Source organism: Euleptes europaea, chromosome 4 (genome assembly GCF_029931775.1).
Source record: "Euleptes europaea isolate rEulEur1 chromosome 4, rEulEur1.hap1, whole genome shotgun sequence".
Taxonomy (NCBI): domain Eukaryota; kingdom Metazoa; phylum Chordata; class Lepidosauria; order Squamata; family Sphaerodactylidae; genus Euleptes; species Euleptes europaea.
The window spans coordinates 16,311,073-16,323,221 of NC_079315.1; the positions used below are offsets into that span (position 1 = coordinate 16,311,073).

At 46.3% G+C, this 12,149-nt stretch overlaps 1 protein-coding gene across 1 annotated transcript; it reads left to right on the top strand.

Annotated features, from left to right (window-relative positions):
• The first annotated feature begins 312 nt into the window (after nucleotides 1-312).
• XPA (XPA, DNA damage recognition and repair factor) lies at nucleotides 313-11,910 on the top strand. The gene is made up of 6 exons (XM_056848658.1): nucleotides 313-451; nucleotides 1,296-1,406; nucleotides 4,347-4,452; nucleotides 8,352-8,517; nucleotides 9,547-9,664; nucleotides 11,707-11,910. Exons 1-6 carry the CDS (start codon nucleotides 313-315, stop codon nucleotides 11,850-11,852), a joined length of 786 nt encoding a protein of 261 aa, XP_056704636.1. The 3' UTR covers nucleotides 11,853-11,910.
• The last annotated feature ends 239 nt before the right edge of the window (nucleotides 11,911-12,149 follow it).

A 12,149-nucleotide genomic window follows, 5' to 3' on the forward strand; every position in this document is an offset into this window, starting at 1 on the left:
TCTGCCTAGTAAACGTCGGGATGTGACGTCACCCCATGTTGTGTGTTCAAGGCAGCGAACAAAATTAGCGTTGGCCAAGAAGACAGTTGCAATATGTCTGTTCAGTGTCTTAGCAAACATGATCAGAGTGATATGGATTATAAAATGGGAGTCTTGTGACACCTTAAAGACAAATAAGTTGTTTTTCTAATTTCGGCGTAAGCTTTCGTGTATATATATATCAGAAATGGTAGCATTTCTGATGTATATATATACCGTATATATATATATATTTATTTTTATGTTTCTAGATTTCTGGCTCTGATCCTGGTCATGGACGCCCAGACTCCTGAGGGGGAGGGCCTTCCACTCTCTGCAGCAATGCGGGCGAAGATTGAACGGAATCGTCAGCGGGCGTTGATGCTGCGTCAGGCTCGGCTGGCGACTCGGCCCTATCCTGCCGCTGGCGAAGGTTTGCTCGTGCAGCCTAGTACGCGGGGCTAGGGCCCAGGCCTTTCGGGTGCAGTTTCAGGTCATCAGCTGAAGCTGGAGGGTGAGAGATTCCAAACAGATAAAAGGAAGTATTTCTTCACACAACGCATAGTTAAATGGTGGAACTCCCTCCCCCAGGATGTGGTGATGGCTGCCAACTTGGAAGGCTTGAAGAGGGGAGTGGACATGTTCATGGAGGAGAGGGCTATCCATGGCTGCTAGTCAAAATGGGAGTCAGCCTGCTGTCTTTTTGTGCATGTTATCTTTATTTTTGAAGTTAACTAGCAGCAGTTCCAGGCTGAAGTGCCCCGCATATTTTTTTGAGTTTTTCACGCTGAACCGTCATTCAGGAAGTGACTGAGAAGCCGGCGCATACCTGCTTTGCATTTCTTAAGAGCCCTTTTAACGTGACCTTTTGTGTTTGCTCTGCCCCCCCCCCGTCTCAAAGAATCCCCTCAAGGAAGTGTTAAAAATCACAGCTGTGTGTTAGCTATGCAACCAGCAATTGCTAATGGCTATTCAAACAAAGGAACAAAGGAGCAGGCAAGTGGGTGTGTGTGGAATTTCTCCTTTGGCATCTAGCCCTTGAATAGGCATTTTAAAGGTCGGATTTAAAAAAAGAGCTTTGAGTGAGCATCAAAACTGACCCTGCATAAATGGCCAATGAGTCTTTCAGGGATTCTGGAGTTCATGCTAGCATACGGGTAAGGTGAAGCATGGAAAGTCCCAGTTGCAGAGAGGTTTCGAGAATAATGTCATGTATTAATAGCAGTGTTTCTTTCAGCTGTATGTGTGCAGGTGACCCTTTTCTCCATCCTTTTCAGGCAGTTCTAAAGTTAAAGCACCTCCTAAAATAACAGATACGGGAGGAGGATTCTTCCTGGAGGAGGAGGAGGAAGAGGGAGACGCGGCCGAGAAAGTTGTTCACCCCCCAGGTAAATGGTGATGATTGTTGATGCGACCGCCGTCACTGGTAACTGTTAAGTTTGCAGAAGATGGCACGAAAGGAGAATAGGAACGGAGGAAAAACTTCATGTGGAGATATAAAAGAAATCTGGAACATTTACACAATGGATGGAAAGAATTTTGCACCTTTCGCAGTTATCCAAACAGGCGCTACACTCAGCTATGCGCTGCTTTCTCTTTTGTGGTTGTGCATCCTGATTTCTTTCCCCCTTGAGCAAGAGCGTCTGTGAAATGTTGCACGCAAGCGGAGGAGGAAGAGAGCCAGCATGGTGTAGTGGTTAAGAGCTGTGGTTTGGAGCAGTAGACTCTGATCTGGAAAACCAGGTTTGACTCCCCACTCCTCCACATGAAACCAGCTGGGTGACCTTGGGCTAGTCACAGCTGTCTCAGCCCCACCTACCTCACAGGGTGCCTGTTGTGGGGAGGGGAGGGGAAGGTGATTGTAAGCCGGTTTGATTCTTCCTTAAGTGGTAGAGAAAGTCGGCATATAGACATTTAACTTTTCTTAACCTTTGTTATGCTAGCCTATTCAGAATGACGGTTGCTCTCCAGTTGTCTTCCCACCCACAAGGGGAAAGATGGGTCCCCGTCTCCTTCTGTTGCGGGTTGGCAAGCAGAGAAAAAGGGGATGCATTTGAGCTGACAACAAACCTGGCAGGAATAGGGTTAAGCCAACTTCTCCCCCACTTCCCGCCCCCACGGTTGGTTCTGCACTTAAGAACCCAGTTTCTTGCAACTACTTTTCTCAGGTGGGGGGACCCATTGGACTACAAAAAAGAGTCATCAGAGCTCCTTGCAATTTGTAGCTTGGCCCTAGTAGGGCTGGGAAAGGGTGTTCGTAAGCGGAACGTTGCCATCCTGACTCCAGAGATCTTCCTGCCATAGCAGCAGGAAGTTGCCTGCCTGCCTCTACAAATAAAGGTTTTCAAAAAGGAACCCAGGTAGTTGACTGTGCTGATTGGCTGAGACCTGGCTTAAATTGGATGTGCTTGGACCTGTGTCCCTCTTCCTGCCTGGTTGAGTCCTTGACTGCTGTGAATGCAGCATTAGCCCTCCAGAGATCGGTAGCCCCTGTGGGTGTTGCATCAGCATGGTAATATTTGTGCGCAGGCTTGCAAACGTAGCACCCCGCTGAGTTGTCAGGTGTGTGAAAAGTGGTGTAGTGCCCACGTGGTGTGGTGTTTAAGAGCGGTGGTTTGGAGTGGCAGACTAATCTGGAGAACCGGGTTTGATTCCCCACTCCTCCACATGAGCGGCGGACTCTAATCTGGTGAACCAGGTTGGTTTCCCTACTCCTACACTTGAAGCCAGCTGGGTGACCTTGGGCTAGTCACAGTTCTCTCTGAACTCTCTCAGCCCCACCCCCTTCATAGGGTGTCTATTGTGGAGAGGGGAAGGTGATTGTAAGGAAGGTGATTCTTCCTTAAGTATTGGAGAAAGTCGGCATATAAAAACCAACTCTTCTTTTTCATACGGATAGGCCATTTTGTCCTGTCGGTGCCTCATCTAAACTAAGGTGGGGTGGGAGAGGACTGCATGAAACCAGCCCTCCTACACCCAAACGAGTTTGGGGATTTGACCATTGGCAGCGGCGTCTGCCTGGTTGTTGATGGAAAGCGCTTCCTTCTAAATGAATAGCGCTCCAAGGTGCAGTTACTAGCTCTTCTTGTCAGCCACAGGTAAAGGTGCTGCCTCAAGGATGAACGGATTCAGGCATCTGGAGATGACAGGCGCAGTAGGGAGAAGCTGAGTCACCTGATAGTAGGTAGGCCACCTGTAGAGAGGATGAAATGAAGGAACAGGAGAAGCGAGGGGCTTGCTAGTGTGTTTCTGTTGTTAACTTTAGTCCTGTCTAGATGGGGATTCAGATTAACGGCTTTGCCGTGCCATCTTAAACAGAGTCACACCCTTCTAGGGGAGCCAGCGTGGTGTCATGGTTAGGAGCACCGGACTCTAATCTGGTGAACCGGGTTGGTTTTTCCATTCCTACACATCAAGACTACGCATAGTTAAATTGTGAAACTCCCTGTCCCAGGATGCGGTGATGGCTGCCAACTTGGAAGACTTTAAGAGGGGAGCTGACATGTTCATGGAGGAGAGGGCTATCTATGGCTAGTCAAAATGGATACTAGTCATGATGCATACCTATTCTCTCCAGGATCAGAGGAACATGCCTATTATATTAGGTGCTTTGAAACACAGGCAGGATGGTGCTGCTGCTGTCGTCTTGTTTATGGGCTTCCTAGAGGCACCTGGTTGGCCACTGTGTGAACAGACTGCTGGACTTGATGGGCCTTGGTCTGATCCAGTAGGGCCTTTCTTATGTCCTTACGTTAAGCCAGCTGGGTGACCTTGGGCTAGTCACAGTTCTCTCTGAACTCTCTCAGCCCCACCTACTTCACAGGGTGTCTGTTGTAGAGAGGGGAAGGAGATCGTAAGCCGGTTTGATTCTCCTTACAAGGTAGAGAAAGTTGGCATATAAAAACCAGCTTTTCTTCTTCTTCTTTGCGTGGTGGGCTGTGCCATCACATATGGCCTGCACATGTGCAGTTCCCACATGGGACTGCACAACCTATGTGAATATGAACTGTCTATCGCAGGGGTGTCAAAGATAAGGCCCGCGGGCCGGATCCAGCCCCTTGAGAGCTCTTATCCAGCCAGCCAAGTCAGCCACCCGCCCCAGTCCCGATCTGGGCTGGCAAGAGGTGACCTTGCCCAACCAAGTGACCTTTATGCCATATCCATTTATGCCAAGTGACATTTATGCCAAATGAGTTTGACACCCCTGGTCTAGCCTACTCAAATTTCAATTTCAGCTTTGCTATATCTTTTTTTTTTTTAATTCAGAAGTACTTTCATACACAGCATTTGAATGTTCTTAACAGCATAAATGGTTTTGTTTCTAACAGGGCCTGTATTAGAATTCGACTACCTTATCTGCGAAGAATGTAGTAAAGAATTCATGGACTCCTACCTCATGACCCACTTTGATCTAGCAACGTGTGATAATTGCAGGTATAAAGAAGAAAAATAAAGTTCTGTTTGTTAAATGCTAACAAATTTCCTAAGATTGTGAAGCCAGGTTGGGGGGGGGGGGGGAGTTGCGGTGCTGATTTTTGTGTTCTTTTTTTTTTTTTTTTTTTTAATTTTATTTGTATAACTGAAGGGGTACAGGAAAAAAAAGGGGAGGGATAATACGTTATAAGTATAAAACAATACAGTGTTAAAAAAAACAAAAAAAACAAATAAGCTCAGTTGTATATTATGAGATATTTTCTATACAGTAAAAAAGTTGTTACAAAGTGTCATTCATTATTCTACTTATATTGATATTCTATTGTATGAAGGTCTAAAATTTACTTGACAGTTATTTAAAACAAGTTAGATAATACAAAACCAACGTATTTCATTCAGTTAGCCAAGGTTCATGTAAGTATAGAATGACACCCACTTATCGTCAAATTGCTCTATGGATTCACTAGATTTTAAGTTTATCTCGAAAGTCATCTTAGCCATACTAGCATATTCCAATAGTTTTTCTTTCCAATCTTCAATTTCGGGAATGTGAGTTTGTTTCCAGGTTCTTGCAAGAACCGTTCTAGCTGCAGTGGTAGCATATTTAAAAACGTCCTGAAATTTCGAAGGCAGGTCTTGTGGCACAATGCTGAGTAAATAGAATTTAGGATCAAATGTCAACTTAATATTTAACATCAGCTAAAGTTCTTGATGAATTCTTTTCCAATAAGTTTGTAACTTTGAGCATGTCCACCAAACATGAAAATAGGAACCGTCCGTGTCTTGACATTTCCAGCAGGCACCTCTTTTTCCGGGAGTAGTCATCTGAGAGAGCATATTAGGAGTTAGATACCATCTATAAAATGTTTTATACCAATTCTCTTTCACTTCTTGGGACACGGTATATTTCATTTCAGAAGTACAAAGTTTTTCCCATAAGTCCATATTAATCATTTCTCCAAAATTTTGCATCCATTTTATCATGTTAGTTTTCACTTGTTCTTCTTCCGTTTCGTATTTCAAAAGAAGCTTGTAGATTTTTCCTAATAAGTGTGAATCGTTTTTAGATGTTATCTGCTCAAATTCTGTTAATTCACGAAATGGCTGGGGATAGAAGCAGTCTTTTTGTAAGTTAGACCTCAGTTGTAAATAAGTCAGCCAGTTAAATTTTTGAAATTTTTCTTGAAGATTGGTCAGGGTCTTAATTTCTCCTGTGGGCTCAATCATTTGATTGTAAGTAAGATGGACACCCGGTTTTAATTTAACGTTATCATGATAAGCTTCGACTGGCGACATTATGGATGGTGGAGAAGGACTTATTCTCTTTTTATATTTTTTCCATACTTTCAATAGCGCTATTTTAACATCGCAATCTTCTGGTACTTTGTCCTTTTGAGTTTTAGATGTAGAGTCCCACAGAACTTTGTGAAAACCTTGTCCAAGGTCTACTCGTTCTAGAATAACATGTCTGGCTTTGGGGTATTTTATCCATTCTGTAATCCAAGTTAGACAGGCGGCATGGTAATATAATTTAATATTAGGTAATGCTAGTCCTCCTCTTTTCTTTTTGTCTTGTAACACTTTAAATCTAATTTTCGGTTTCTTCCCATTCCAAACGAATCGGTTGATTTGTTTTTGCCAACTTTCTATTATTCTGTCTGGAATATCAATCGGCAAAAATTGAAATAAGAAATTCAGTCTAGGAAGCACGTTCATCTTTATCGCCGATATCCTTCCCAACCATGAAATGTTAATTTTTGACCATAAACTCAAGTCCGATTCTATCTTTCCCCAGATTTTCATATAATTTGACCTTAAAAGTGTCTTATTTTGTGAAGATATGTTGACACCCAGATATTTGACTGATTCCTTGGCGATTTGACAACCAGTAATTTCTTTAATGTACTTGTCCTCATCTATTGTAGTGTTAAAGGTCATAATTTTCGTCTTTGTTTTGTTCAATTTGTAACCGGAATGCTTTGCATATTCCATAATGTGGTTATAAACCTGTGGGAGTATTTGTCCGGGATTCTGACAGATTAAGACAACGTCATCTGCATAGCTTTTAATTTTGTGTTCTTCGTTTCCTGTTGTAAGACCTTTAATCTTTGGATCATTTCTTATGTAATTCGAGAGAACTTCCATTGATAAATCAAAAAGAAGTGGAGAAAGTGGACAGCCTTGTCTTGTGCCTTTTGTGATTGCAAATTCTGTTGACAGTGAACCATTAATCAAAAGACATGCTTTCTGAACGGAATATATTGCGTTAAAAATCGTTAAAAGAGAATCTCCACAATCCATTTGTTGTAAAGTCTTGGAAATAAAATGCCAAGAGACGTTGTCAAAAGCTTTCTCTGCGTCTAAAAAAATCATTGCAGTTTTTAATGATTTGGACTTTATATATTTAATTGCACTGAGGATCAATCGTACGTTATCTCTCATGAGTCTCTTCGGAATAAAACCGGTTTGATCTGGATGTACCAGTTTGCCAACATATTTTTGAAATCTTTTGGTAATTATAGAAACAAAAATTTTGTAATCGATGTTCAACAGTGAAATTGGTCTATAGGCTTGAGAAAGATATTGATCTGTACTTTCTTTTGGGATCAGGGAGATATGTGCTTCCTGCCAGGACGAAGGAATCTTGCCATATTCAATTACCTCATTAGATTTTTGTGTTCTAAAATGTATTCTCAGCTCTGAGTAGAAAAAGAAATGATATTTTATAAGAATAAGTTCAGTGAAGTCTGATGCATGATATTTTGTAAGCATAAGTTCAGTGAAGTCCGATGCAATTGTTTTAATTACATTGAAACAAGGAGCAGTTGAAATGCACATCTTGTATAGCATTATGGTTTTGTGGAGCAAAATCAACTGCATTCATTTTCATCCTGAACATTGATTTATATCCTGCTACTCCTCGAAGCTAATTAAATGTATGCTTGGACTACTAGCCCACCAATCTCAAGAATCCATAAGATCACTACATACTTAAGTGAAAATATGAACTAAAAAAAGTTAAACTATTTAAACATGTTTAAGAGATTACAACGTTTAACTGCAGCATGCAAGTACTTACTAGGTACCTCTGAAGGCTAATGAAGAAATACTGGAATACTTGGTATGTTCTAATTTAGAAAGGTGACTAAGGGGGGAATATGACACATATATAGGATTCAGCCCCCCCCCCTGAAGCCAGGAAGCTGCCCTTACCTTTGAGGGGAGGGGCCGTGGCTCAGTGGTAGAGCATCTGCTTGGCATTCAGAAGGTCCCAGGTTCAGTCCCCGGCATCTCCAATTAAAGGGACTAGGCAGGTAGGTGATGTGAAAGACCCCTGCCTGAGACCCTGGAGAGCCGCTGCTGGTCTGAGCAGACAATACTGACTTTGATGGACCTTGATGGTCTGGTTCAGTATATGGCAGCTTCATGTGCTCATGTGAGCCCCGTGGAACCTCTCCATAGCGTTCCACGGGGCCACGCCACCTAAAAAGGTGGCGTAAATCAAGGTAAGGGCAAAGGGGGCCATTCCCGGCCTGAAAGGGGTTAGGAAGCTGCATGAAGGCAGCTCCGCCCCCTGGGAAGATGGCACACGGATGTGTGCCGTCAGGATGCCAGCAAGAGACAGAGCCGGCGTCTCAGGGCCACACTGCTGCAGCAGTGCAAGGTGGCCAGTGTTAGTGCCCCGATGTTGGCGTCCATGCCAGTCTCGGCAGCGCAAGTGGCACAGACTCCAGTGCGGGCCCTTGTGTGCCTCCTGTGCACTTTCGGCCCCCAAGGTAAGGAATGGGCTGTTAAGACTCAACTGCAGACCCCAAAATCCATACCTGCCGAGTTAAGTTCCAGGGGGGAAAAGATCAGGGACTTCCTGTTTCCATGACTGCACTGAAATCTCGTTTCAGAGATGTGGAAGATAAGCATAAGCTCATAACAAGAACGGAAGCGAAGCAGGAGTACCTTCTGAAAGACTGCGATTTAGACAAGAGAGAACCGGTGCTAAAGTTTATTTTGAAGAAAAACCCTCACAATTCCCAGTGGGGCGACATGAAGCTATATTTAAAACGGCAGGTATGGAAGCTTGTAAACTCCCCCCTCCCAAATGTGTGCCCAAGCACATGAATGGTATTGTCTATAGCAGGGGTGGGGAACGTCAGGCCCAGGGGCTGTTTAAGGCCCGCGAAATCATTTGGTCTGGCCCTTCGCGGGTCCTGGCAGATCTCTAGCTCATAAGGATCTAGGACTGGCGATCCGCCCCCTCCCGCGGACAAGAATAGCCTCTGTTCAAGGCAGATGTGTTTGTTTTGCCGAGAAAAGGAACCTTTTTTCCCCCCTTGCAGAAGTGTCGTTAGCTATGGTGCTGCTAGGTCTGCCCAAGAAACTGTGTTAACCCTTTCCCACCTGGGCCATGGAAAAACTTACTGGTCGGCTAATTTTTAAGTTGATAATTTTGTATGGCCCGTGAATGACGTTATAAATATCCAAATGGCCCTTGAAGGAAAAAAGGTTCCCCACCCCTGGTCTATAGTTTAACAGAGCCAATGTGGTGTAGTGGTTAAGAGCAGTGGTTTGGAGCGGTGGAGTCTGATCTGGAGAACCGGGTTTGATTCCCCGCTCCTCCACATGAGCGGCGGAGACTAATCTGGTGAACCAGGTTGGTTTCCCCACTCTTCCAGATGAAGCCAGCTGGGTGACCTTGGGCTAATCACACTCTTTCAGCCCCACCTACCTCACAGGGTGTCTGTGGTGGGGAGGGGAAGGGAAGGTGATTGTAAGCTGGTTTGATTCTTCCTTAAGTGGTGGGAAAAGTCGGCATATAAAAACCAACTCTTCTCTGTGGGAATCTGGCTGAAGTCTTTATTTCCTGTTTATTAAAGTAAGTTTTCCTGGAATTGGAAGGAACAAGAATGCTTGCTCATCACCCATGCAACCCCATAATGATCAACTCCCTCGAGTCAGACCACGTTACTTCCTAACGCTACCATTGTTATTACATTATTAGTAATAAGGCCACAAAAGCCACAGAGAAGGCGCCTGCCTAACTTTTAAAAACCAATACGTTTTTTGTAGCTGAAAATGTCTAGATATGTCGTTTTGCAGGTAATAAAGCGCTCTCTTGAAATTTGGGGCAGCGAGGAGGCATTAGAAAAAGCCAAGGAAAGTCGCCAAGACAACAGAGAGAAAATGAAGCAGAAAAAGTTTGATAAAAAAGTTAAAGGTAAAGGACTAGCGGGGGTTTAACATCTTTGCCCTCTTCCTGTCAGTGAAAGCTGATGCTCACATATTGGGGTAATGCTTGATTTCCTACCTCACCGGTCTTCTTTATCGGTTCTTGGTATGAAAGCTACCTGTGTTTTACAGTACCTAACAGTGCCCCGTGGCGCAGAGTGGTAAGCTGCAGTACTGCAGTCAAAAGCTCTGCTCACCGACCTGAGTTCGATCCCGACGGAAGTCGTTTTCAGGTAGCCGACTCAAGGTCGACTCAGCCTTCCATCCTTCTGAGGTCGGGAAAATGAGTACCCAGCTTGCTGGGGGTAAAGGGAAGATGACTGGGGAAGGCACTGGCAAACCACCGTAAACAAAGTCTGCCTTGGAAACGTCGGGATGTGACGTCACCCGATGGGTCAGGAATGACCTGGTGCTTGCACAGGGGACCTTTACCTTTAACACCTCTGACACCTTTACCTTTAACACCTCTGATTGTATGATGTATTTTCTGCTAGTGCCCATTTCCTGAACTGAATTTACTGGCCTGTATGGAACCACATTTTTTTAAAAAAACATACCGTATATACTCGCGTATAAGCCGAGTTTTTCAGCCCCAAAAATGGGCTGAAAAAGCCGGCCTCGGCTTATACGCGGGTCAATACGGGGGGGGGAGGGAGGGAGGGGGGAAACTTACCGCCGTCGCCGGGCCCGTGCCGCTTCCTGCCGCCGGGAGCGGCCTGGGGCAGCCTCCTGCAGCTGCAGGATGGCTGCCTCGGCCCCCCTGGCCCCCGCCGCCATTTTTCCTGGGCTGGAGGGGCCATGGGAAGCCTCCTGCAGCTGCAGGAAGGCTGCCCCGGCCCTTCCCGCCCCCCCCCCCCCGCCTTTTTTCCCGGGCGGGAGGGGCCATGGGAAGCCTCCTGCAGCCGCAGGAAGGCTGCCCAAGGCCCCCCCCCGCCCCCCGCCGCCATTTTTCCCAGGCGGGAGGGGCCATGGGAAGCCTCCTGCAGCCGCAGGAAGGCTGCCCCGGCCCTTCCCGCCCCCCCCCATTTTTCCCGGGCGGGAGGGGCCATGGGAAGCCTCCTGCAGCCGCAGGAAGGCTGCCCCGGCCCCCGCCGCCATTTTTCCGGGCGGGAGGGGCCTTGGGCAACCTCCTGCAGCCGCAGGATGGCTGCCTCGGCCCTTCCCGGCCCTCCTGCCATTTTTCCCGGGCGGGAGGGGCCTTGGGCAGCCTCCTGCAGCCGCAGGAAGGCTGCTCCGGGTTCCCCTGGGCCTCGCTGTTGCTTCCTCCCGCCGGGAGCGGCCTGGGGCAGCCTCCTGCAGCCGCAGGAAGGCTGCCCAGGCCCCCCCGGGCCGCGCCGCCGGCGGACCCTCGCCGCTGGAGAGCCTTTCAGGTAAGCCTGCGGGGGGGGGAGGGGTTATAAGCCGACCCTCGGCTTATATGCGGGTGCCTAATTTTTCCCCATTTTTGGGGAGAAATTAGGCACCTCGGCTTATACGCGGGTCGGCTTATACACGGGTATATACGGTAAGCGCTATTAGGTTTTCTTATAAGGGTTTTTCTTTGGTGATTTCTACCAATTTCCCCTCTCCCACACACTAGGCTTCTATCGTACCCATTATATCTCCTTACCCTCCAGGAACAAAATGTCAAAGGATTCAGTGAGGGGAGGGATTGGAAATCACCTTAGGAAAACTTTAAAAGGTAAAGGCAAAATTGTGGAACTCCCTGCCCCAGGATGCGGTGATGGCTGCCAACTTGGAAGGCTTTAAGAGGGGAGTGGGCATGTTCATGGAGAAGGGTATTCATGGCTGCTAGTAAAAATGGATACTAGTCATGATGCATACCTATTCTGTCCAGGATCAGAGGAGCATGCCTATTGTCTTAGGTGCTGTAAAGGAACACAGGCAGGATGGTGCTGCTGCAGTCCTCTTGTTAGTGGGCTTCCTAGAGGTACCTGGTTGGCCACTGTGTGAACAGATTGCTGGACTTGATGGACTTTGGTCTGATCCAGCATGGCCTTTCTTATGTTCTTATTCCATGCTTTCTACTAGAGCTACGTCGAGCTGTAAGGAGCAGCGTGTGGAAAAAAGACACCAGCGTCCACCAACATGAATATGGAGCGGAAGAAGTGGTAGATGATTTATACAAGAAGACCTGTACCACTTGTGGTTACGAATTAACTTATGAAAAAATGTAAATGGACTTGATTTTATAGAAAAATGCACCTTTTGTAATGCTGACTTTTTAATCCAGTAAAATGCATCACTTGTTAATCTTTGTGTTTCTTGTTTTTACCCGGTGAGCCCCTTGCTAATTGAACGCGTGGTTTATTCTCTAGCACAGGGGTGTCCAACTCATTTGTTACGAAGGCTGGATATGACATAAATATCACTTGGTTGGGCCGGGCCATGCCTTGCCAGCCCAGATGGAGAGTTTGGGGGTGGGGTGGGGGCCGCCTCACAGACCGGATCAGAGCTCTCAAGGGGCCGGATCC

What these genes read in the sequence shown, in the direction of transcription:
- XPA (XM_056848658.1), top strand. Translation starts at nt 313, where the DNA reads ATGGACGCCCAGACTCCTGAGGGGGAGGGCCTTCCACTCTCTGCAGCA. An exon ending in GCAACGTGTGATAATTGCAG is followed by an intron (nt 4,453 to 8,351) that starts GTATAAAGAAGA and finishes ATCTCGTTTCAG; the next exon opens with AGATGTGGAAGATAAGCATA. An exon ending in GTTTGATAAAAAAGTTAAAG is followed by an intron (nt 9,665 to 11,706) that starts GTAAAGGACTAG and finishes GCTTTCTACTAG; the next exon opens with AGCTACGTCGAGCTGTAAGG.